The sequence below is a fragment of the Mustela lutreola genome, chromosome 15, assembly GCF_030435805.1.
Source record: "Mustela lutreola isolate mMusLut2 chromosome 15, mMusLut2.pri, whole genome shotgun sequence".
In the NCBI taxonomy this organism is placed as follows: domain Eukaryota; kingdom Metazoa; phylum Chordata; class Mammalia; order Carnivora; family Mustelidae; genus Mustela; species Mustela lutreola.
Genome location: NC_081304.1, coordinates 34,713,715 through 34,738,985, shown reverse-complemented (window position 1 = coordinate 34,738,985; position 25,271 = coordinate 34,713,715). Strand labels below are relative to the sequence as shown.

Below are 25,271 nucleotides of genomic sequence, written 5' to 3'. Positions count from 1 at the left end.
CTTAGATCTGTCAGTTCACTGGTTGTGTTCTCCCCAAGTGGCCAGGGGCTAGTCCTGCCGCGGGGGATGGCAGCATGCTGTGCACAGGTTTAGTCTTGAATTTTTACCTGAAAAATGCCTTAGAGGCTGCCTTGCACTTACTAGTTCCTGTCTGAGGGTAAAGGAGCCCAGAGGTACAAAAGGAGTAAAAAAATATGGCCCTTTCTCTTTTTCTCTTGAGGAGTTCACAGTTTAAATGAAGGGACAAGCAGGAACAGGAAACCACTAGGGAGCAACACAACAGCCAAGTAGACAATGTGTAGGGAGGAAGTTTCAGAATCAGGGATTCACAAAAGGACCTAGTGATCTGGGAAGGCTTCCCGGAAGAGTCAGGTTTAGAGAAGATAACCCTAGAAGGTGAGAGAGGGGGAAACGGAAGATCAAGCCAAAGGAACTGCATGTGAAAAGGCCAGGAGGTGGGACTTTGGAGACTTCTGGAGGCATCCTGACCACCTCCCAGGGATTTAGTTTCCTGGTCTTCTGGGAACTTGGGTCCTTTGTGGACTTCTGCAGCTGGGGGGCAGTGCGGGGTGGCAGAATAACCTAAAGGGACTGAGAGGTGTTTCCCAAGACCCATCCCCTATCCCCAACCTCTTGAAACAGATGTCCATTGAGGCCTCCTGAGGCAGGACTTGTGTCCACTCTGCGTTTGCTTATCTGGCAGGCTCCCAGTTGGGCAATGGGTCCTCAGCTGCAGGCCCTGGCTGAGGGCTTGGGGTGCTCTGTATCTGCCCCGAGAGGGTCCAGAGATTTGTCACAGGAGGCTGTCACAGCCAGTGCAGAAGAGAGAAAAACTAGCTCTGCTGGATGGAGAGATCCAGGCAAGCTGAGGAGCCCAGGGAGAGCCAGAGGCCACGGCCCAGCTGCTACCCCACCTGCTCTTCAGCTGTGCCTGTCCCCTAGGCTTTCTCTGTCCCCAGGCCGTGCTGAACCTGGCACCTTTCCCTAGACTAACCCTTCTGCCTTGGTGTGCCCTAGAGGAGTCTGATTCTGGCCCTTCTTCTGGCACTCTGGTCACTCAGGGTTTTAATCTGGCCCCAGACCTGTCCCTGGGAACTGGGAAGATGGGAGCCAGCAGGGCTAGCCCAGGAAGGGGCACCCCTAGAAGGAAAGGAAGGAGAGAAGGGAGCTCAGAGAGAAATGGGGCCAGAGGGCCAGCCTTGCCCAGCCAGTATAGGAGCCAAAGGGTTAACAAAAGCAGCGGTGCTGATAAAATGCCCCAAATTCCTGGTCCTGCCTCCAATAGGGAGGGCGTCTGGCAAATGTCAACGATAAAAAATACATTTTAATGGCACATGATGCAGCCGCTACCGTGGGGCACAGCCGAATGAAGTAGGTTTGGAGCCGCAACTACTGTATGTTACTCCCAGGGCTCCAGGGCCAGGCCTCTTGGGTTCTTTTGGTCTGGTGGGTCGGCCCACCTCCCCAGCCCCAGGAATCCTCAAAGGCCTGTAGGTGTGTGGGGCCTCTGGCCTTCTGTGGCATTATTTCTAGAACTTTGCTATCTCCTACCCTGGCACCTGGAACTGTAGCTTATGACGGAGCTTCCCTCCAGGCTGTGGGCAGCCTTGAGCAGGTCTGCCGGCAGGATGCATCTGGGTCTCCCAGAATCCCTTCAGCAGGCCTCTGCACATGTTGAAACAGATGAAAAAAACCCAAGTGGGACACTCTCCTCTGCTCCTCCCCTATGTTGCACACCCTGGCGGGCATCTTTATGAAAAGCGGGTCATACAGCAGTGCGTGGGGCGGTGGTGGTGAGGAACAGGAGAGGCAAGAGAGGACAGGACGGGCAGGGTAAAGAGGCAGCTGGAGCAGGAAACCTGAGGGAGATGAGTTACGAATTAGGATCCTATTTTACAGATATGAAAACTGAGGCTCAGAGAAGTCCAGTGACTCTCCTGAGGTCACACAGCGAGTCCGTGACACCCTGGGCCTTTGCATGAGCTCGGAATTCCACCTGCTACACAGTGCTGAGGTCACTTGGGCTTTAAACTATTCAGTTCTCCATTACTGCAGTGAAACATCTGTGCCATCAGGAAGGTCTTGGGGCCAGGCATTCGTTCTGGAGCAGAGGGGCTGAGCGGGGGCCGTGGAGGCTGAGCGGGGGTCCAGGAGCCTGCTTCTTTGCTTGGGAGCATTGGCACCTTTCTGGCCTGTCCCAGGAGTCAGGCCCTGGAACCTGGGCTTTTAGGAGCATGAAAGCCAGCCTGAGGCCAGCTGACTGAGACCAGGGACGAGGGGGTGGGGACCTAGAGCTCAGAAAGAGACCCTTGTCTTCCAGATCATTCTCAACTCCATGCACAAGTACCAGCCAAGGCTACACATCGTGAAGGCTGATGAGAACAATGCTTTTGGCTCCAAAAACACAGCCTTCTGCACCCATGTGTTCCCAGAGACTTCCTTCATCTCTGTGACCTCCTACCAGAATCACAAGGTATAGTCATCCCCAGCCCCCACCGCTGACCCTGCCTGGCATTTCTGTGCCATCAGGGAGGCAGAAAGGGAAGCCCCCATGCACGGGGCAGAGGCGCCTTGGACACCTGGACTGTCCCTCGGAGCAGTGAGAAAGCAAATGCTGAGTAAGAAGGGAGACCAGATTCCTAAATCTCCAGTGCGAACTAATTATGGGGAATGGACAAAGTCGGCACTATAAGAACCAAGAGCGTGGATCTTGCCTTGTGGCTTGAGTGTTAGGCCGTTTTGTCCTACAAACTTCTTGACCTTGCTGGGATTCAAAGATCGGACTCAGGGCCTGCCAGGAAAGGGGAAAGATTGGGGAAAGGAGCCTCGGGGCATGGTCAGCTGTGTGGGAGCCGGGAGACTGAGCCTGTGGTCAGCCAGTGGTCAGATGGGTCTACCTCCCACCCTGCCACGCCCCTCCCCAGCCTGACTGCCCCAAACTGCCTCTGGGGCCATGCATGGGCCATTCTCTCCAGTCCTTCTGCCGCTGCCCAGGCAACACTTCTCAGGGGGCTTGTCACATCGTGCAAGGGACTGGCCAGGTCGGCTTGGGGGATTGAGGAAGGGCCATAGGCTGTGGCAGATTTCAGGCAGAAGAGTGACAGATTTGCATTTAGTATGGTCCCTCAGAAGCTGATGTGGCAGATGCCCTGGATGGGGTGACACAGATGTGAAGCTGTGAGAGGCACACAGATAGGAGAACAGGAGGCAGAGTCAGAAGGTCTGCAGTGAGGAGAATGGATGGGAGGCAGCAAGGAGCCAGTCATGGATGGAGAGGGCCGGGAGGACTCGGCCAGGCTGCCGGCCAGCTGGCCGAGGGCTGGGGTGTACCCCGTCCCTTAGACTCTGCCCAGAGCTCTGAACAGTCTGGGACAGGTGAGGGGGACCAGCTCAGTCCTCTACTATGGTGACTCTGTGTGTCCTCTCCTGACAGATCACACAGCTGAAAATTGAGAACAACCCTTTTGCCAAGGGATTCCGGGGCAGTGACGACAGTGACCTGCGTGTGGCCCGGCTGCAGAGGTGGGGCTGCCTGGCCCAGGGGACGGGATGCGGGTCGGGAGTCGGGGTGCAGACTGGGTTCAGGAGAACGAAGGGTAAAACCCTCAAAGTATCTTTACTCTCTTCCTGTCTTCCTGTCCCTGTCCTCCCCGCCTCGCCAGCAAAGAATATCCTGTGATCTCCAAAAGCATCATGAGGCAGAGGCTCGTCTCCACCCAGCTCTCAGCCAAGCCCGACGTCAGTCCCCTGCACGGTGCCCATCAGGCGCTCCAGCACTACCAGTACGAGAACGGGGCTCACATGCAGTTCGCCACAGCTGAGCCACAGGACCTGCCCCTCAACACCTTTCCAGCCCAGAGGGACTCCAGCCTCTTCTACCACTGCCTGAAAAGACGAGGTAGCTCTCTTCTAGGCTGGCAGCCCTAGAGGGTCAGACAAGGGGTAAAGCTCTTTCTACAAACACTCTCCATCATATGTGCAAACATTCATGCCGTGTGGGCACATACCTATGCGTGTATGTGTGCATGTACACACACACATGCATACACACACACACATACTTGGTTATCGAGTGGCCTGGGAGAACAAACCTGGAGGGTTAGGAGCATGGCCGGCTTAGTGCAGGGATGTGGATTCTTGATTTTAATCCTCACAGACCCCTTCTGGCCTCATGTCCCCAGGACCCCGGTGGGTACCCCTGCCCAGTGCCAGGTGCTTTTCATAGCCATTGCTCAGAGCCTTCATGGGGTGGGCATATCACATGAAGTCACATGGGCTTTGTCTCTAAGTCTGCGAGGAGGCCGACACCTCAGGGTCCAGAGGTGTGGGGACTGGAGCTATCATTTATCAAAGCCCCCTCAATCCTAAAACAGGGGTGACCCAGAGGATATGCCGCTCCAGACAGTCAAGCCGTCATGGCTGAGGACATCGAAAGACACACAGAGATGGTTTGGGGCAGCTGATGTCATCTTTCCCCAAAGAGAGTATCAGCTTAGCCTTAAAAGTCCAAGTCACCTTTTACTGATTATCAGCTCCGTTTCCATTTTGTAAACACTGGTTGGAATCTGTATTATAACAATGCTGGGACTCCTTTGAACACATGTAGGGTTTACTTCCTCTTCTAAAAGCAACAGGAACGTGCCTGCAAGTATCTTTGGCTTGCAAAGGCCTTCCTGGGAGCTGAGGATTAAGGCAGAAACATTGTGGCTTTAATTTTCTGGCTAATTCACACAGATGTGGCCTCTGGGCCTAGTTTGGCCTGGCAGTTGCCTCCACTTTCCTTGGCCAGGGTGGGCCTCGGCTAAGAATGCCAGGGCACATTAAGGCCTCTTCCTATTCCCAGGAGTCATGGTGGCAAAGGATGAAAGCTATATGCCGCCTGGCTGACCACATCACTGCGTGTCCACTGATGTGGTGTCCCCTGTGGCCTCTGAGCAGGGTCCATAATCTGACCACTTCTTGGCTGCTGCCACCTTATAAAAGCTGTAGCTGATTAAAGTGATTCTGGAAGTGCCATGGCCACATGGGCTGAGGGGCAAGTCCTAAGTGACAGTGGCAGGCTGTCCTGGCATCCAAGAAGAGGGTTCTAGGCCCTGGGCTGGTGGAAATGGCTCTTCCTGAAGGTTTCTCTGTCTTCCAGCAGACAGTGCCCGCCATCTGGACTTACCCTGCAAGCGATCCTATCTGGAAGCTCCCCCCGCAGTGGGAGAAGATCATTATTTCCGTTCTCCCCCTCCCTACGACCAGCAGATGCTGAGCCCCTCCTACTGCAGTGAGGTGACCCCAAGAGAAGCCTGTATGTACTCAGGTTCGGGGCCGGAGATTGCGGGGGTGTCTGGGGTGGACGACTTGCCCCCACCCCCGCTGAGCTGTAACATGTGGACGTCAGTGTCCCCGTACACAAGCTACAGTGTTCAGACAATGGAGACCGTGCCTTACCAGTCCTTCCCCACCCACTTCACCGCCACCACTATGATGCCTCGGCTGCCCACTCTCTCTGCTCAGAGCTCCCAGCCGCCGGGAAACACCCACTTCAGCGTCTACAATCAGCTCTCACAGTCTCAGGTCCGGGAGCGGGGCCCCACTGCCTCCTTCCCCAGGGAGCGCGGCCTCCCCGCCGTGTGCGAGAGGAAGCCGCCCTCTCCACACCTGAATGCTGCCAACGAGTTTCTCTACTCTCAGAGCTTCTCCCTGTCCCGGGAAGCTTCCTTACAGTATCATTCAGGAATGGGAACGGTAGAGAACTGGACTGACGGATGACTCCCATGTCCATTGATAGCCCCAGGACCACGGTAATCCGGTGTTAACCTCTGTGGGTGGCCTGCGCTACCAAGAAACACGGGAAGGTATTTCAAAGGGGAGGGTGTCTGCGTGTGTGTCTGCATGTATGTGTGCCTGTGTACGTGCCTACGTTTGGAGAATATCCGCCTTCTGACATACAGCTGAGGCCACGACGAGGAAGAAAACCACAATTACCTAAGAAGTGATTTTGGCTCTGGTACCTGGGTCCACTGTTACCTCACATCTCCTGACAGGTGCATGGATAGGACGGGGGTGGAGAGTTCATGTGAGTTACTTAGAGAGGTTTTGATAAAATAATCTTTGATTCACTCAGGGGCCAGGTGATGAGGTCTCTCTCGTAGGGAAGGTTGGAGAAGACTCTCATTGCTGGGGTGGGAGGTCTCTGTGCACATCTTTGAGTTCCTGGCCTTCTGTTAGCAAGAGAAGCTGGAAATCTTGTCTGGGGAGTAGGGGGCCCCTCTTTTAGCCTCTGGAGAGTCTGTGAGATGACCTGAGGCGTGTGCTTAGCTAAGCCACAAAGCGCTCTCTGGGAGTAGAGCTCACGGCTCAGTCAGTGGCCTGGAAATTGATCCCTAGAGTCCCAAGGTCTGAGGGATGACTTTCAGAGAAGGTCATGTGCTAAGTGCCACCTGATGGGTATTAAAACATTTTAGTTTTTTCCTTCAAGAGGAGGGAAAATGCGACCAATAGCATCTCTGTCATCATTCAGGTTTTTTAATATGGTACAAAGTCCTTCCCCTCAGCCCCCGACATCCAGTTTCCCACTCTCTCTCTGGTGTACAAGACTCGGCCTTTCGGGCACCATCTGCATCCGATGACTGGCCATCATGAAACACACTTCACCTGGCAACGTCCCCAGGAGACCACATTGGAGCTGCTGCCAGGCAGAGCCTGTTCAGCTCCCAGAAAATCCTCGCCTTTGGAGCAAGAAAGCCCGACAGAAATAAAAACAAGAATCGAGAAAACATTCATTTCTTCCAGTACATTCAGCCAGTGAGCTCAGAGAAGCGAGGATAATTCTCCCGTGAGGTGGATCGTGTCGTCCCCCAGCCCAGCTCTTCAGCGTGGAAAGTCACCAGACCATCCATGCGGCTGGTGTGAACTCTGTAATCTAATTTGGGAAATCACTAAACTCTTTGCATGCTGAATAGCTATTTATATATTATATAAATAAATAAATATCTCTCTCTCTCTCTCACAAACGCAGGCCACATGTCAAACTCAGCTTTGCTTTTAACAAACGAATAAACAATAAAATAAATGCTGGAGGGGGTATTTGGAAAAGACATCTATTTAAATTTTTATTACACATTTGATGTTAAAAACTAAGAATGGTTTAGAGAAAACATATAAATAAATAAATAAATAAATAATAAATATATAAATAAATAAATCTATCTATATATAAATATACACCCACCACAGATTAAACTATATTAGAAGACACAATAGCCAACAGGGGATATGGAACTTCAAGTGTTTTGTTATATAGCATGGACATTTTATTTTACATATCGTAACATAAAGCCATTTTACAACTGTGAAGTGTGTGGATGCTCTTTACTACTGACTTGTCATTTCTTGGCTCGGCAATGGTCTTAGTGTCCCCTTTGCTGGTATTTTTTTCTGTGCCTCTGAGCATTTATACCATGGAGCCTCTGAGCCTCGAGTGAAGGAATTTAGAACCAACGGAACAATTGTACCTCTGCTCTCATGTTACTCCCCAGATGACGGGTCTGGATTCCAGGGCCCACAAAGACCCCAGAAGGGCAAGGCAGGCAAGACACCAGAATTCGTCCCCTTTTAGTAATCAACACACAACCTGGTGATTTGGGAGAGGTGGTCTTACGCAGGAGGGAATTCTTGGTGGGATTTGTGTGGCCTCTTCAGACAAGGAACTGAAGAGCAGGTTGAAGCGAGAGCCTGGGGTTTCCTGGAGAAGTCAGATGTCTGAGCTCATCAGCCAGCTGCATCCCAGAGAACAGAATGAAGACCTGGCAGAGACCTCTGCTTCCCACCCGTCCGCCAGATACCCTACAGCTTGGCCATAAGATGGAGTGTGAAAAGGAGAGATGAAATTCAGTCTAGTTTCACCCTGTTAGATTAGAAGAGAAGCTGGTGTGGAAAGGTGTGTTGGGTCTCCTTCCTTACAATCCTGCCTCTTGCCCCCTCCCCTTGTGGCTCCTTTTCCAAAGTTGCTCATTGTTACTCACTGTCTGCACAGCAGGCTGGTCTGGGAAGTCAGCAGAAGAGAAAGCAAGGATAAGGGTATTCTTTAAGCCCTCATCTTTTTTAGGATGATGAGGTTTCCTGCTGGGTAAAAAGTCGACTTTGTCATCTCCCCCCCCCCCCCCCCCAAGTCCTTCCCTGTGGCTGTAGGGCTGCTCTCTGGGGAAACTTCTTGCTGCAGAAGGAGGCCAACTCCTTCTCTCCTTGGCTGTTGGTTCCCATCTTGGGCTCATTGGTCACAGAGAAAAACTTATCTGAACCTGGCTTAGGGTTCAGGGAAGGGGTGGGTTTAATTTTAATTTTAAGTGGGTTTTGTCTGCATGTATGTGTGCCTGTGTACACAACCGCTCTGCTCTTTTCTTTCTGGGCGAAGACTGAATTCTGGGATACCCCACACTTTCTAGAACGCCAGACAGAGGGCTGGGAGCTACATGTGGGTTCCCAGGCTCTCTAGACACATAGTTGCCTGAGTCCAAGGTAAAGAATGCTGTCTCTTAAGGAATATTCTGCCTCTAGGCAGCCCCTATCTTCCTACCTGCTTTCTGGGAAGCATGAGGTCCTTGGGCTTCCCCACCTGGGCACCGCTAGAGAGCAGGGCCTGCAGTGGGATTTGTGGAACTTTCCTGCCCCTCTGAATCAACAAGTCAATAAAAAGGGGGCACATGGGATACCCTGGAACAAAGGGCACCATTCAGTAGCGCCAACAGGTCATACATCATCGGGCCAGAAACCTGCCACATGAAAAGTGTCTGCTTCTACAGTGCTCTGCCTGGGAAGGGGAAAAAAAAAAAAAAACAAAAAACAAAAAACCCGAAGAATATTCAGCTGTGAGGCCATGGACAGGCAGCTCCCACCCAGGGCTCTCCTCTCTAGCCCAGGCCCGGCCGCTTGGGGAAAGGGGGCTAGGCTCTCAGCTACAACTCGGCTACCCAGCTGCCCTCCAACAACAGAAGAGCCTGGCACAACAAAAGGGAGAATGAAAGAGAAGCTGGGTCAGACTGACAAATTGTTAAAAAGCCAAACCAACTTCCAGTCTTGGCTGGGCCTCAGGGGGTCAAGAGGCCTCGGCTCGCCCCACTAATGGAGCCTGCTGGAGAAGTAGCAGCCCCGGCCTCGCAGTGTCTTATCTTACAACATAAAATTAAAACCCACTTAAAAGGCCGGAGGGCATGTTAACATTCCCCCTGCTGTCTAATTGAAGTAGTTCCCAGTGCAACGATTTCACTTGAAAGATGTTCCCCTCTGAGCCCAGTTCTCCTGCTTGGCAGGCAGGGGAACAGGAGAGGCTGTCATTGCAAAAGACCAGCACAAACTCAGCAGGAAAAGCACGGTTCTGTTGGCCGTCCCCACCCAGGCAGCAGGTGGCGACAGCAAAGGTTAGATCAGGCTGGGTTGTTTTGTATTTTTTAAAAATTTACAAATTCATTAGCAGCTGTGTCAGCAGAGGCCAGACTCCTGACAAGAAGCCTTGGTAATGATTCAAATATGGCGAGCCCTGCAGCGAAACCTGGCAGTTCCCGCAGCCGAGAGAGTTCTATCCCGTCCCCCAACAGCGCCATGCTTCCTCCTATGCAAATATATTACAGGTCTCCGAGGCATACGGAATCAATCAGGGACATCCTGTAAAGGTGATGAACTTGCACTGGCCATCCCAAGTAATGGGAACCAGTCAGCCTGCAGCCGGCTGGAACTGAAAGCCAAGGTGACAGCTATTAAGCAATTGTGTGCAGAACAAAATGGCAAAGGGGCCGGGTAATCAATTCAATTTCGATGGGCAACCCAAGCAACTGCAGCGTCTGTCATCTGTCGCAGCTGATTAGAGAGGCTGGCCAGAGCTTTCAGTGCGAGCCCATCAGAGATCAGAAACAGGCCTGGGATGAAAAGGGAAGGAACTGTCTCCTGAGAAGCAGGCGATGAAGGACTCTGTTTTATGTGACTGTGTTCTTCTTTCTCTTCTTGAAGCAAGAGGAGGAAAAAAAGCAAGCAGTTTGGAGATTAGATAGTTTTCTTTTCAGCCATTTATCATTATGAAGGAAAGTAGACAGGGCAGGGGCAGAAAAATCTCCAGTGGGATTTCTGCAAAGTCTCACTAAGAAGGACCAGGTTTACACTTTGCCGCTCAAACAGCCCCTGCTTATTACCACAGCCTGACGGGGTCTGCAGAGCATCCAGAGTCCCTCTTCTCTAACAAGGGCAAACAGGTCCCAGTGCTCAGAGGATCACAGAAATTCTCCTGCAGAAACCCCAAACCACCAAATTGTATCATTTGTGAAAATTAAAGCCTGAGTTGGAGTAATGGGGAGAGGAGGAAAATGGGAGAGGAACAGATGAGACAGAGTTGTACAAAGTCGCAGCAGGTAAGGCCCTAACAGCGGCCCTCTGGTTTCCCTGGGCCCAGGGCAGGGCAGGAAGGGCCCTGGCTATGTCTGCCCAAGGTCAGCACTGACCCCAGTCTGATGCTGGGCCCTGGAAGCCTGATTGAAAATTCAGGCTCGTGTTCGGTCCTCCAGGGCAGGGGGACTGGCGTAGGCTGAGCCAGGGCACCCCCAGGCATGGAAGCTATGACAGAGACCAGCTTTGGGACCAAGGAAGGAATGAGAGGCTTGTGAGCTGATGGCAAGGGATGCAGACCCAGGAAGGAGAGGACCACACTGGAGCCCAGGGTGGGAAAGAAGCATCTGAGGTAGGCAAGTGGCAAAAGAGGAAGGGCTGATTTAGAAATGAACGGCCCTGGGTGCCTGTGATCAGCATCATTTAAGAATTGCAAAGGGATAATGAACTTGAACAAAGCTAATCTCCCGAATACCTGAAATGCAAATTAAAGTGATAAAACACCATTTTTATCTAACTGATTAATAAACATTTAAGAAAAGATGTGAGGAGCACCTCTCAATCACTGTCAGTGGGAACACAGATTGCTACAGTCTTTCTAGGAAAAGCAGTTTGGTAACTTGGACAAAGACTCTAAGATTAGTGTTCATATACTAAAGGAAATAGCCAGAAATGTGGAGACATAGCTTAGTGTTCTATAATGTTCATTATGGTATTATTTTTAATAGCCCAAATTGGCAGAAAGTAAATTATAGTTAAATAAATTATGATATACTCATATTCAGGACTATGATGTCGTCATTGAAATTATACTTACAAAATGTGTTTAATGACATGGGGAACTGATTTAATACTAAGTGACAAAAGAGGATCATAACATAGAGTATGATCTCAAGAATACTCGGGAATAAAAAAAACACTGCTGCAGCCAAACAACAGATCATTAAACAACAATCAACAAGGGAATGAAATATATAAATATATAGCTCCATGATGTATTTATTGTGTGAAAAAAATTTTGTAAGTAATAGATACGGTTTCCCATTTGTGTGAAATGTAAAACAAACAAACAAACAAAAAAACCAAAAAAACCCCAAACCCCTCTGTGTGTGTGCATGTATGTGTGCGTGATATGTGTGTGTTCTGTGTATCTGTCTATATATGTGTGTGTGTGTGATGTGTGAACCTGTGACATGTGCTTGTGTGTGTGCAAGTGTGTGTGTGTGTGATAGGGGCTAAGAGGTTAAGGAGTAATTTTTTCTGATATTTCCCCCAAACATCTCTGCTTTATTTGCCTTGTTAACATGAGCATGTATTACTTTTATAATTAACAGATTTCACTAAGGAACAAAGAAAAATAAGTTGTGATTATAGAAGTGCCTGGAATAAAAGAAGGAGTCGATGAAATCGTGCCCAAATGCTATGATAGTAAGTCTGGGAAGTGGTTGCTGCTCCCAGTCACGTGGACAGAGACTGACTCTGGGCCTCTTCACCGGGCTTGTTTCCCTTCCGATTCTCGGGCTCTCCTACTTAGACACCTTTTCTTCTGCCTGGGCCTGTAATGCAGCTGTTGTTCCAGGACTGGGGCTTTAGCCATGTATCCTCACTAGCCACTCTCCCTAGGTCTTTCACTGACATACGCTGACCAATCTCAGGTCTAATCTCCTTTTTCTCTCTCCTGAGACTGTCTCCTGGATGTTTCATTTACTAGATGTCAGGATCTCCAACTCTTCCGGCTCAAACCGGAGCCTTCCAAATGTCCTCTTGGCCGTCTCTGTTTTGGTAAACGGTACCACCAGCCAATGACTTGAGCACTACCAGCTCAAGTCAGAAACCTGGGCTTCAGTTCCCTACCTGCACATTCCCAAACCCGTGCTAATTGAGGCAGATTCTATTTTCTAAAGCTGGCTTACATCTGTATACTTTCTTGCTCTGTCATCGGGGCTGGCAGAGTCCGCCATGGCGGCAAATCCCTGGGTCTGGGCTGCCCAGTGTTTAGTGTTGTCAGTGTGAGGCTGCAGAGCATAGGGCTGTGGGAAGCAGCACTCCAGGGCACAAAAGCATTGCCTGTGAGGTGATGGCTCTTCAGACTTGGAGCCAGGGAATGGCCCAGGCAGAAGACAAGAGGTTGCTCAAGCAAGGGAGAGCTGTCTTCACTGGTGACTCTGCTTTCAGCTTGGTATGGCCTGATTGCTTTGCTCTGGCCACCACCGGGGTGTGGTGAGAGAGCAGGACACCCTGCAGCTATTTCTGTAGGCGCACAGGCCAGGCCTGGGGCCCCCCAAGCTCACAAGCAGTCTGAGCACCCTCCTGCACAGCAGGCTTACATTGAGAGTGTGACGCCCAAACTTAAAACTCTCTGTTGTCTCACCTAATTGCTTGTTACAGGGCAAATGAGCTCTGGGAGTATTAGATGGGGGTTGTTTCCAGCCTCTGCTCTCCAGGTCTTTATATCTCTTTCTGTTTCAGGGATTCCAAATAGTACCCTCTCCCAAGCCCTTCTATAAGAGACCACTCAGCCTAAGCCAAGATAGGACTGGCCTTGTCTCTCCCTTAGAAAGAGATAACCCCAACAAAGCCAGATAAGAAGCCCCCAAACATGACTCCCTGCATAAAGTACCTAGGACAGGGTATATGCTTAGGAAAGGATGGTGCGTCTTCGTCCTACATCCCTTCTCAGCTTGACCTCTCTCCCTAGAACACAGGTGCCTATGAGCTAGGACAGCTGCAGATGAGCCCCTCACCATCCCACCTGAGTAGACGAGTTCCTTAGAATGATCTAATCTGAAACTTCCTTATATTCAAGGCCTAAGGAAGCTGGAGATTTGTCCAAACATAATTTAGTAAAGAATTTGTGGCACTTAGATTTATCATTGCCTCTACCACCACTCCCCATAGGCTGGCCATGAACTTGTTGGCCTCTGCCTCACCGGGCGGGGGTTGGGGAGGTGGGGGTGGGTAGGAGGCCACTGCATTAGGTCTCATCCTATCCATGAGACGGACAGCTTGGTCCAACTAGCAGACTTAGTAAATAATCCAGGTCACTCTAAAACAACTGTTCAAAGTGTTGGGGGGGGGATGGCCCCAAGGCTTCTTGGCTTGGGTGGCAGAGCCTGGGTGTCTTTTCCTTGCCTTTGCAACTCCTGGTCACAGAACTCTTCCTTGGGATGGCCTGGAAGAGACTCGATCTGGAGTCACTGTTCTTTACACCAAGAATTCCTAGCTAGGGTGGCTGAAGCAAGGGCTGGGTCTGTAAAATGACGTTGTTCCATTAGGAATGATGGAAACTATGTGAGCTGCTTTTACTAACACCAAATACAGCACAGCACAGTCTTCCTCCCCTTAGACCCCACGTGCTGACGGCCTGGCCCACATGTTCTGTGGCCCAGACTCAAAGCCAAGGGCTGTCTCTTCAGGGCAGTTGATGGGCCTGTATTTACTCCAAACTCGGTCCTGAAGGTTCAGGCATTAAGCTATGGCCAGTTACACTGAAGACCTGAGCTTTTGGCATATTATTATCTGAAGACCTCCAAAATGAGCTTTTGGCATATTATTATCTGAAGACCCCCAAAATGAGCTTTTGGCATATTATTATCAATGGTGAGCAGTGAAAAGTGCTTGGGACTGGGTGATGCAGAAGATGCAGGTTCTGGTCCGTTTTGTCCCTCGCCAGCTGTGTGACTCGCCCTCTTTCTGAGCCTCCTTTTCCTTCTTCTGCGCAGCTCCTCTTAACCCTTGTAGCACTGAAAGTCTATAATTCCATGGATAATGTCTGCAATCATGAATTTCTTAGTTATATCCAGGACTCTGAATCTATAGCAAGACTCTCTCCAAAGAAGGATAATGGTAGGAAATACAGAAACTTCTTTCTCTATATTTATCTCATCCTTTTCAAATATCTAAGGTCTAGATTAGTACAGTAGTAAATATGTGTAATTTATATAAGTAAATTTATAAAAAATAAATAATATATTAGGGTACGTGCTTGAAAGCTTTTTGCTGAAGGGAGGTGAGATTTTTTAAAAAGTATGGAGGGATGCCTGAGTGACTCAGATCATGATCTCAGGGTCCTGGGATAGAGCCCTGTGTCAGGCTTCCTGCTCAGTGGGGAACCTGCTTCTCTCTCTCCCTCCATCCCCTTTCCCCTGCTCATACTCTTGCCTCTCTCTCTCTCTCTTAAATAAATAAAATCTTAAAAAAATAAATAAATAAAAAAGTATGGAGGCTAAGGGGTGCTAGAGAAGTCCCTGCAAGAGTCTGGGCTCTACGTGACCTCCCAGAAATGGAGAGGCAAAACAAGGCAGTGGAGAGAGAATGGTCCTGGAGCCCTTTACTTATTAGCTGTATGCCTAATCTCTGTGAGCCTCTATACCCCTATATGTTAATTATGGGTAATGAAGTGCTCCCTCTCTTCCAAGGTTATAGATAAGGCTAAATACAACAATACAGATAAAACCGAGCTCAATTAACTTGGTCCCCTCCCCCAACATGGGATGCCAGTCTGCACAGGTTTTATTTTAGATGCCGAAAAGATGTAGACTTTTTTTTTTTTTTTCTGGGAAATTCCTTTTATTGCTTTTCAGGACTTTATTGCTTCTCCTGTCTCACAGTTAAGCCTCCTTTAACAGACGCCAAAACCTATGAGCAGTTAGGTATAGAGTGCCAAAGGGAGACGGAGGGCCATTCTGGGAAGAACCCCGCCTGGTCTTTCCAGCCCCTTGAGCACCTCACACTTCCAGGGGTTTGGGACTCAACCAGGATTCCGGACAACATTCAAGGACATTTAGGAAAGGGTATCCCTCCAGCGGAGATACAGCTATCTTCACGGGTGCCTCAGGAAGCTTGGGCTTTCTGCTCCTTCATTCAAAGCTCATTGCCATATTCAGGGATGCTGGGAATTACCCTATTCCTGAAAGAAAGTCCCAACTCTGCCACTATTTTGTTGGAGGTTCCCTCCCCCCACCCCCGTCTTTCTTGGCTTTGATTTCCTCTTTACAAAGAAGGATAAGTACTCTCTGTGCCGCCAACCTCCTAGGCCTGCTTCATGGGCCCAATGAGATGGCCTGCATGAAAATACTTAGTGAGAAAAGAAAGGGATTGCAATTATTATGTTTCCTGTTGGTCCACTTAGTACCATCCAGGCTCATGTCTGTATTTTCATGAAAAAAAAAAAAAAAAAAAATCACCGCTTTTTATAGACTAAGGAGGGGGAACAGCTGGCAAGGTATGGAGCAATCTCCTTGGCTCTGAGAGGTGGAGGATTTAGCATCATCATCTGCCTTATCGGTGTCTTTGCCCTGCCTGCGTCCTCAGCGTTGGACGAGGTCAATTTCCAGCACACACAGAAAAGCCTGTGGCTGTGGTCGGGAACAATCGGCCACAGTGCTCCTCTCATGTTGTTGATCCCTTCATTTCCTCCTGCAGACTCCTGCCGGAGACTAAGTTCTAAATTTTACCGCTACCCTTTTGGACTAATCATTTGTAACAGCCCTAAGCGCCCGGCCCTTCTCTCACGTTTGCTGTCGGGCTACCGCCCTGGATGGCAAGATTGCTAATTGGGACGTGATCCCAGTAAAATGGCAAGAAAGATTCACTGGACCTTAAATATCCTACCCACAACTTTACAGCTCAGGCAGCCATGGAGGAAGCATGAGTCATTCCCAAGAGGTGAGGCTGCTGCCCAGGGAAGGCCTCCGCAATGACATTTTTCACGCTTTTAATAAACCTCTGTATTATTAGAACTCACCAAAGCTGAACTTAATGAAAGTTTTAGGCCCTAAGGCCTGAATTTTTCTTTTGTATTGCAAAACAAAACCAACTGGTCCGATTCAAAGTAACCCCAGAAAATGTTTAGACTTTAATTGTCTTTCTTTCATTCTTGTCCCTTTCTTCCTCTCTCCTTTTCTCCCATCTCTCACTGCCACATTTTGCTGGCGATTACAATGTACTGGAAGAAAAGGAAAGGGTCCGGGAAGACGAAGAAATCGAACAGAAACATATTCAGAGTCAACAAGTTTCTCTTTAACAAAAGTTACTCATCAGTGTCATAAATTCAGATGGGAAGTTTTAAAAAGTGAATGAAAAGGCGAAAAATACCAGACCCTCTCAATTTGTACCAGAGGCATGAGGCGATTGAAAATGCAACGGGTCTCTCCTACCGGGAGACCTGCTAGTAGGCATTGCTCGGTGACACACAGCCCTGCACCCTGCTGGTGCCACAAACACACACGGGGTCACTCCAGAAAGAAGAAGAGGACAAGTCCTTTGTTTTTTTTACATTTCTAGGGCTGAGCCCTGGGGAACTACCTGGGGGTTGGGGGTGGCGGGGAAGAAGTGTGCGGGCTGGAGGCTGTGCACCTGGCCTTCCACTCTTCAGAAGCCCGGGGCGGCAGGAAATAGCCGGGAGGCAGCTTCCGTATTTGCAGGAGCTCGTGAAAAGACAGCTTTTTCCCCCTCACAGCTACCTTCGTAAACAAATGTTCACTCTCCAGCCCTCACCCCAATTCGGAGCATATTTACCCAATAAGGCAGACCTTCAAATGCCTCCTTGTCCTTGGCGGAGCAGGAAGGCACAAGCCCAGGCGCTGCTGGCCGAGCAGCTGGAGCCAGGAGCGTGCTCCCAGCCGCTGGTGGGGTGCGGGGGGAAGGGGACCGCTTCCAATGTCCCGCCTTCCGCATCCAGGGGCAGGCGGTCGAGGGGGACTGCGGAGAAAAATCCCGGCCCAGAGCTGCCTTTGTCTTAGCCGATCCCTCCTTCCTGGGATCGGGCTCCACGCGGATTCCTGCAGGGAAGTCCCTGCTTGGCATCCAGGCGGGCCTCAGGCATAAGATCCTAATTACTTGAATGGTATTTGTTTTCATTGCTCTCTCTCTCTCTCTCTCTCTCTCTTTTTTTAATGTGTCCAGGTCGATGGCATTTTAATGCCTTATTAAATGGGGGTTTTACAGCAGTCTGTCTGTTCAGTCTCTGGGCCCGTGCCTGTACTTTGTGAGCAGGGATTTTATCTTTCCTGCCAGCTGAAAATATTTTCCGAATTCCCTATAAAAGTTTTCGAGATTTCCTAAGACAAATAGAGCTCCACCAGCTCTAACATGACCTTGATGCCGTCAGAATTACATTCAGACACATGCTCTCCCCCTTGCTTACACAGAGAACTGAACTTCACTTGTGCTCATTCGCTGTCCTCACTACACCAGAGCTGCTCCACCAACGCGCGGGTGCGTGAAAACACAGCTCTACCTGGGATGGCTCCTCAGAATCCCGTCTTTTACTGGTTTCTTCCATCCCCTCAGATGGCCACCCTAGCTTTGAAGGCAGCATCAAGAAAGCTCAATAAAGCCTGTCTCTGGATGAGGGGTTGACAGAAGAGTGTGCGCCAAGCACAGGGGAGGGGAGCAGCCTGACCTGCAACAGAAACCCGACTGTCACAAAGACCACAAAGCTGCCTAGAAGAAAATCAGCTGAGTCCTTTTGCTTACTGGCCAGTGTTTAAAGTTTTATGAAAATATGTTGTTCAGAAAGAAAATGAATGGGGTGTCTGGGTGGCTCAGTGGGTTAAAGCATCTGCCTTTGGCTCAGGTCGTGATACCAGGGTGTTGGGATCGAGCCCCGCATCAAGCTCTCTTCTAGGCGAGGAGCCTGCTTCCTCCTCTTTCTCTCTCTGCCTGCCTCTCTGCCTACTTGTGATCGCTGTCAAATAAATAAATCTTAAAAAAAAAAAAAAAAAAAAAGAAAGAAAATGAATGTAAAAAGCCTCAAAATAAGTCACTTAGCATTATGGAAAGAACCAGGAACATACATAGGTTCAAATCTCATTTCTGGCATAATTTAGCATGGGATTCAGGGCAAATAAAATGGGGGAAATCATCTATATCTGTGTCTCTGTCTATCTCAGGGTGATCGTGAGGATCGAAATGAAGTAATGTATAAAGCATCTAGTGCTGTGCCTGCCAGAGATTGTAAATTGTTACCATTCCTACTTCCTAAGGGTCATTAGGACTCAGATGGGCAAAAGCACCAGCTGTGTGGACCCTGGTGTTGTTCAGCCTTCTGGAGTAGGAGAAGGGAGGCCTCAGAGACTGGATTCCCATTCTGGGCCAGATATAGCAATAACTGGTGCAATCAGAATTTACATTCAGATCTGTCTCCCAAACCTGGAGTTTTGGAGTCCAAAACCTTGGAGTCCACTCTCCAAGTTGGTAAATATTGAGAATTATGTCAGCTGCTTGTAACACAGCCCAAGCCTGAATCAGCGAGATGGGGCTTGTTCCGCTTATGAGGCATCAAAAGCCCCCTCCAAAGCTCACTGTGTAGCTACCCAGAAAGCTTCATTTAAATTTCTGTTTTGCTGGGTCATTTTTTTTAGCGTTATCCTCCTGGTGATGTTTCACAAAAATGCCACATTTATGGGCGCCTGGGTGGCTCAGTAGGTTGAGTGTCTGCCTTTGGCTGAGGTCATGAGTCTGGGGTCCTGGGATCGAGCCCTGCACTGGGCTCCCTGCTCAGTGGGGAGTCTGCTTGTCCCTCTCCCTCTATCCCCTCCCCACCACCCACTGGTGTGCTCTCTCTCAAATAAATACTAAATTTAAAAAATATATATTTTTTTAATGCCAACCTAATATTTAAAACAGACCTATACGCTGGACATGAATCCATAGGGTTGCCCAGCCCATTCAGCACATTTCTTGCTTATTTCATGTCTGCTGGCATTAGTGGGTCACAACAAAAGATGGAAGGTTGCCTGATGCCTACAGTTGAAGGGACAATAACCAGGGGTCATGTTTATGCTTCCACAGTTAAAACCTGTCATTTATTTAACTAAGACTTGCCACTTGTTGGAATCAATGAATACTCTCAATTTTGAGGAGTATGTGTTACATTCCTTGAAATTCTGGTTTTTTTTTTTTAAGTCAATATAGTCTTTTAAAAAAAAATACTGCTTTCTCTTTTGTGATCTCTGCTTTTTATGTACCTTAAACATATTTTAGAATAATCTCTAGGTGATAATTTTGTTATCTGAGGTTCTTTTAAAAAGTTATTTGATGATTTTTAAAAATTTATTATTTTTTATTAACATAAATGTATTATTAGCCCCAGGGGTACAGGTCTGTGAATCGCCAGGTTTACAAACTTCACAGCACTCACCATAGCACATACCCTCCCCAACGTCCATAACCACTCAACCACTCTCTCCCTATCCTCCCCCCCCCAGGAACCCTCAGTTTGTTTTGTAAGATTAAGAATCTCTTATGGTTTGTCTCCCTCCTGATCCCATCTTGTTTCATTTTTTTCCTTCCCTACCCCCCAAACCCTCCATGTAGCCTCTCAAATTCCTCATATCAAGGAGATTATATGATAATTGTCTTTCTCTGATTGACTTATTTCGCTCAGCATAATACCCTCTAGTTCCATCCACATCGCTGCAAATGGTAAGACTTCATTTCTTTTGATGGCTGCATAGTATTCCATTGTGTGTATATACCACATCTTCTTTATCCATTCATCTGTTGATGGACATCTAAATTCTTTCCATAGTTTGCTTATTGTGGACATTGTTGCTATAAACATTGGGGTGCACATGCCCCTTCGGATCACAACATTTGTATCTTTAGGGTAAATACCCTGTAGTGTGAATGCTGGGTCACGGCAGAGCTCTATTTTCAACTTTTGAGGAACCTCCATGCTGTTTTCCAGAGTGGTTGAACCAGCTTGCATTCCCATCAACAGTGTAGGAGGGTTCCCCTTTCTCTGCATCCTCACCAGCATCTGTCATTTCCTGACTTGTTAATTTTAGCCATTCTGACTGGTATGAGGTGGTATCTCACTGTGGTTTTGATTTGTATTTCCCTGATGCTGAGTGATGTGGAGCACTTTTTCATGTGTCTGTTGGCCATCTGGATGTCTTCTTTGCAGAAATGTCTGTTCATGTCCTCTGCCCATTTCTTGATTGGAATATTTGTTCTTTGAGTGTTGAGTTTGATAAGTTCTTTATAGATTTTGGATACTAGCCCTTTATCTGATATGTCGTTTGCAAATATCTTCTCCCACTCTGTCAGTTGTCTTTTGGTTTCGTTAACTGTTTCCTTTGCTCTGCAAAAGCTTTTGTCTTGATGAAGTCCCAATAGTTCATTTTTGCCCTTGCTTCCTTTGCCTTTGGTGATATTTCTAGGAAGAAGTTGCTAGAAGTTGCTGTGGCTGAGGTCGAAGAGGTTGCTGCTTATGTTCCCCTCAAGGATTTTGATGGATTCCTTTCTCATATTGAGTTCTTTCATCCATTTTGAGTCTATTTTTGTGTGTGTGTAAAGAAATTGTCCAGTTTCATTTTTCTGCTTGTGGCTGTCCTGTTATCTAAGGTTCTTAGGGAAACTGTCATTGAAATGATATGACATTTCCTGAGTTTACTGATGTTTCACAACAGGATTTTCTATCGTTTTGTAATTTTTTAAAAAATATTTTGTTTATTTATTTGACACAGAGAGAGAGGTCACAAGCAGGCAGAGCAGCAGGCAGAGAGAGGGTGAAAGCAGGCTCCCTGTTGAGCAGAGAGCCCAATGTGGGGCTTGATCCCAGGACCCTGGGATCATGACTGGAGCTGAAGGCAGAAGTGTAACCCACTGAGCCACCCAGGTACCCTTTTTTGCAATTTTGTAAAAATTCATCCTACACCAGTCTTTATCTTACTGTTATTACCAGTATGGTACTAGTGCAAAGATAGATGATAGACCAATGGAATAGCACACAAAGTCCAGAAATACACCCACACATATATGGCACCTGAATTATTTTTTTTCCCCAAGTTTATTTATTTGAGAGAGAGAAAAAGCAAGTGTGTGAGTGATGGGAGGGGCTGAGGAAGAGAATCTCAAGCAGACTCTCTGCTGAGCACAAAGCCCAACACAGGGCGCTTAATCTCACCAACTGTGAGATCATTACCTGAGCTGAAACCAAGAGTCAGATGCTTAACTGACTGAGCCACCGAGGTGCCCCTATAGTACCCGAGTTATGAGAAACATGACAGTGCAGTAGAAAAGGAGGGTCCTGTGTCAATTAGATATCCATCTGAAACAAAGGGAAGTTTGACCCCTGACTCACCATACAGAAAAAATAAATTCCAGGTGGATTGTGATCTAAATATGAAATAAAATATTAAAAGAAAACAAAGAGGAATGTCTTCATGACCTTGGGCTATGCAAAGATTTCTTAAAGAAGACACAAAAAGCACTAACCATAATGGAAGGAACTGATAGACTGGTCTATATTGAATTAAAAACTTATGGTCAGGATGCCTGGGTGGCTCAGTGGGTTAAGTCTCTGCCTTTGGCTCAGGTCATGATCTCAGGGTCCTGGGATCGAGTCCCACACCGGACTCTCTGCCCAGCAGGGAGCCTGCTTCTCCCTCTCTATCTTCCTGCCTCTCTACCTACTTGTGATCTCTGTCTGTCAAATAAATAAATAAAATCTTTAAAAAAAAGTAAAAAAAAAAAAAACTTATGGTCATCAAAAGACAATGAAAAGCCAAATGCAAGAATAGAAAAAAATAGAATAGAAATAAAAAATGAATAGAAATAGAATAGAAAAAAAAAAATCTTTGGATATATGTGGACTCAAGTCCAGAATATTTAAAAAGCTCCTATAAGTTAATAAGAAAAAGGCAGACAATTTGAAAAAATAAATGGGCAAAAGACTTATGCAGGTTCTTTGCAAAAGAGGATATCCAAATTTCTAAGAAACATGTGAAAAAGTGCTCAACTTCAATAGTGACTGGGAAAAAGTAAATTATGACCATAAAACAATACTATTATACTATTATACTCCCAACAGAATGGCCAAAATGAAAAAGACAAACAATACCGAGTGTTTGTGGAACTTTCACATACAGGTGGTAGAAATGTAAATTGGTACAACTACTTCGGAAAATTATTTGGCAGTATCTACTGAATTGTCAGCATCCTACAATTATGGTTAGGAGGAATGCAGGAATGTACCCTATGGCCAAGCAATTCCCTTCTTAGGTATATATGGAAAAGAAATATGTGCAGATGTTAACAAAAAGGTAGGTATAGCATGTTAACAGTAGCACTATTCATTGTAACTCAAAAGTGAAAGCAACCCAAATGTCCATCTGCAGTAGAAAGGATAAACTGCAATATATTCATACACTGGACTCATATACAGCAATGAGAATGAGGGAATTACAACTTAATGCAAAAGCATAGATAAATCTTACAAACATAATGTGAAGCAAAAAAAAAAAAAAAAAAAAGCCAGACTCAGATGAGTTCTTACTGTGTGTTTTCATTATACAAAGTCAGAACAGGCAAAACTAATTTGATGCTGTTAGAAGGTAGGATTTCCCTTGAGGCCACGAGTAGTGATTAAATGGGACACAAAGGAGGCTACTGGAGTGATGGCAGAGAAGTCTGTCTCTTGGTGTGAGCGCTCCTTACATGCGTGTGTTCGTGCTGCTAAAATTAATCGAAGAATACAATTATGGTTTATGCATGTCATACTTCATAAAAGTTTACTTAAAAAAGTTAACTTAGAAAAGACACTCCAGGGGCACCTGGGTGGCTCAGTCATTAAACGTCTGCCTTTGGCTTAGGTCATGATCCAAGGGTCCTAGGATCCATCCCCTCTGAGAGCTCCCTGCTCTCTGGGAAGCCTGTTCTCCCTCTCCTACTCTCCCTGCTTGTGTTTCCTCTCTCGCTGTGTCTCTCTGTGTCAAAAAAATAAAATCTTAAAAAAAAAAAAAAAGACACTCCATAACCAACTGAAAAGAGAAAAACAAAATTCAGTCCCCTGGGTTTAATAAGATAGTCTTTATCTCCAGGCAGTCCTAGCATCAGCTTTGATTTGCAACTCTGTCTTCAGTCTTCCTACATTTTTCATCTTTAAGGATTTTTCTTACTTTCCTAAGATTCAGTTACACACTTAAATGAAAATTGCTTTGTTTCTTTGTTTTTTTATTTTTTATTTTTATTTTTTTGTTTTTTATTTTTAAGTAAGCTCCATATCCAGTGTAGAGCTCAACATGGGGCTTGAGCCTGTGACCCTGAGATCAAGACCTGGGCTGAGATCAGGAGTCAGATGTTCAACCGACTGAGCCACCCAGGTGCCCCTGTTCTGTTTTTATTTTTTTTAATTGAGATATAATGGTCATATAACATTATATTAGTTTTAGGTATACAACATAATGATTGGATATACATATATACAGTTGAATCTGGAACAATTTGGGGGTTAGGAATATTAACTTCCATGTAGTTGAAACTTTTGGCTATAACTTGGGGCTCTCCCCAAACTTAACTACTCATAGCCTACTGTTGATGGAAACCTTACTGATGAAGTAAACCGCTGATTGACATGTTTTGTATGTTATACGTATTATATACTATATTCGTACAAATAAAGTATGCTCTAACTGTGAAGAAGAAACTGGTGGTTGCTAGAGGGGAGGTGGGCTGGGGGATGGGTGGAATAGTAGGAGAGGATTAAGAGTACACTCGTGATGAGCACTGAGGAATGTATGGAACAGTTGAACCACTATATTGTCTACCTGAAACTAATATAACACTGTATGTTAACTCTACTGAATTTAAGATTTAAAAAAATAAAGTAAGCTAGAGAAAAGAAAATGTTACTGAGAAAATCATAAGGAAGAGAAAATACATCACTGTACTATAAAAATATCTGTGTAAAAGTGGACCATGCAGTTCACAGCCATGTTGTTCAAGGAACTGTCTTGTGAAATGATGACCACAAGAAGTTTAATTACCATCCACCACCACACATAGTTACAATTTTTTTTTTCTTGTGATGAGAACTTTTAAGATCTACTCTCTTAGCAGAAAGTTACTTATACTTTATCTTTCAAAAGGTTTTTGAGCAGGAGCACATTTTCAGGTTCTCTAGGACACAATATTGCCAAACCAAAAGTCTTTTATGAAAAGATGTTTGACTTCAATTGTCATCAGGAAAATGCAAATTATAACCATAATATAACACTATTACACCCCCACTTGTTTGAATTTTCTTAAGCATTTTTACTTCTCAAATGACTCTGTTCTAATTAAAGCAGGGATCTAGGCTTAGTCAACCACACAACAAAAGAAAAGTGATTTAGAAAAGTCTTGGGGCACCTGATTGGCTCAGTTGGTTGGGCGTCCCTTGATTTTGGCTCAGGTGGTGATCTCACAGAGCCATGAGATGGAGCCCCAGGTCTGGTTCTGCCCTCAGTGAGGAGTCTGCTTGAGATTCTTTCCCTCTGCCCCTCCCCCTGTTTGTGCGCTCACACACTCTCTCTCTCTCTCTCAAATAAATAAATAAATATTTTTAAAAAAGTCTTAAGTTAACAAATGATTCTTCATATATTACTCTGGATTCCTCTGGATCTTTTTTTCCCAGATCTATTGAGAAATAATTGACATATAGCCCTGGATAAGTTTTAGGCATATAACATGATGGTTTGATTTACATATATCGTAAAATGATTGCCACAATAGGTTTAGCTATTGTTGTATACCTCATCCCTAGTACTTAATTATCTTATAACTGGAAGTTTGTACCTTTTGACCACTTTTCTTCAATTCCTTCTCTCCCCACCTTCTCCCTTTGGTAACAAGTCTGATCTCTTTTTCTGAGTTTTGTTTGTTTGTTTATTTTAGATTCCACATGTAAGTGTGATCATACAGTATTTGTCTTACTCTGACTTAGATGTACTAATTATCTTCTTTGTTGTGACTTACTTCCTTATGAATTAGATGTACTAAGTATTTTCCTTGTTGTACCACCAGGTAATCCCCCAGCCAGCAAGATGAGGAGAGAGAAATGACAGGGGAGTGTAAACTGGTTTGAAAGAATTTGCTTTCACTTTCCCTGACCTTAGTCTGTTTGAGGATGCTGGTTCTTA

General features: G+C 46.7%; 1 protein-coding gene across 5 annotated transcripts in view; it reads left to right on the top strand.

The window, feature by feature from the left end:
* The window catches only part of TBX4 (T-box transcription factor 4), a 31,604-nt gene extending 24,257 nt beyond the window's left edge, over positions 1–7,347 (top strand). For 4 of the 5 annotated variants that reach the window (XM_059148087.1, XM_059148089.1, XM_059148090.1 and 1 more), the window contains exons 6-9: positions 2,321–2,473; positions 3,434–3,522; positions 3,663–3,898; positions 5,141–7,347. In XM_059148087.1, the coding sequence (XP_059004070.1) occupies positions 2,321–2,473; positions 3,434–3,522; positions 3,663–3,898; positions 5,141–5,760 (1,098 nt within the window). In that variant the 3' untranslated portion in view covers positions 5,761–7,347. The remainder of the gene's footprint in view (positions 1–2,320; positions 2,474–3,433; positions 3,523–3,662; positions 3,899–5,140) is intronic. The other variant, XM_059148091.1, reaches the window with a different exon arrangement.
* The last annotated feature ends 17,924 nt before the right edge of the window (positions 7,348–25,271 follow it).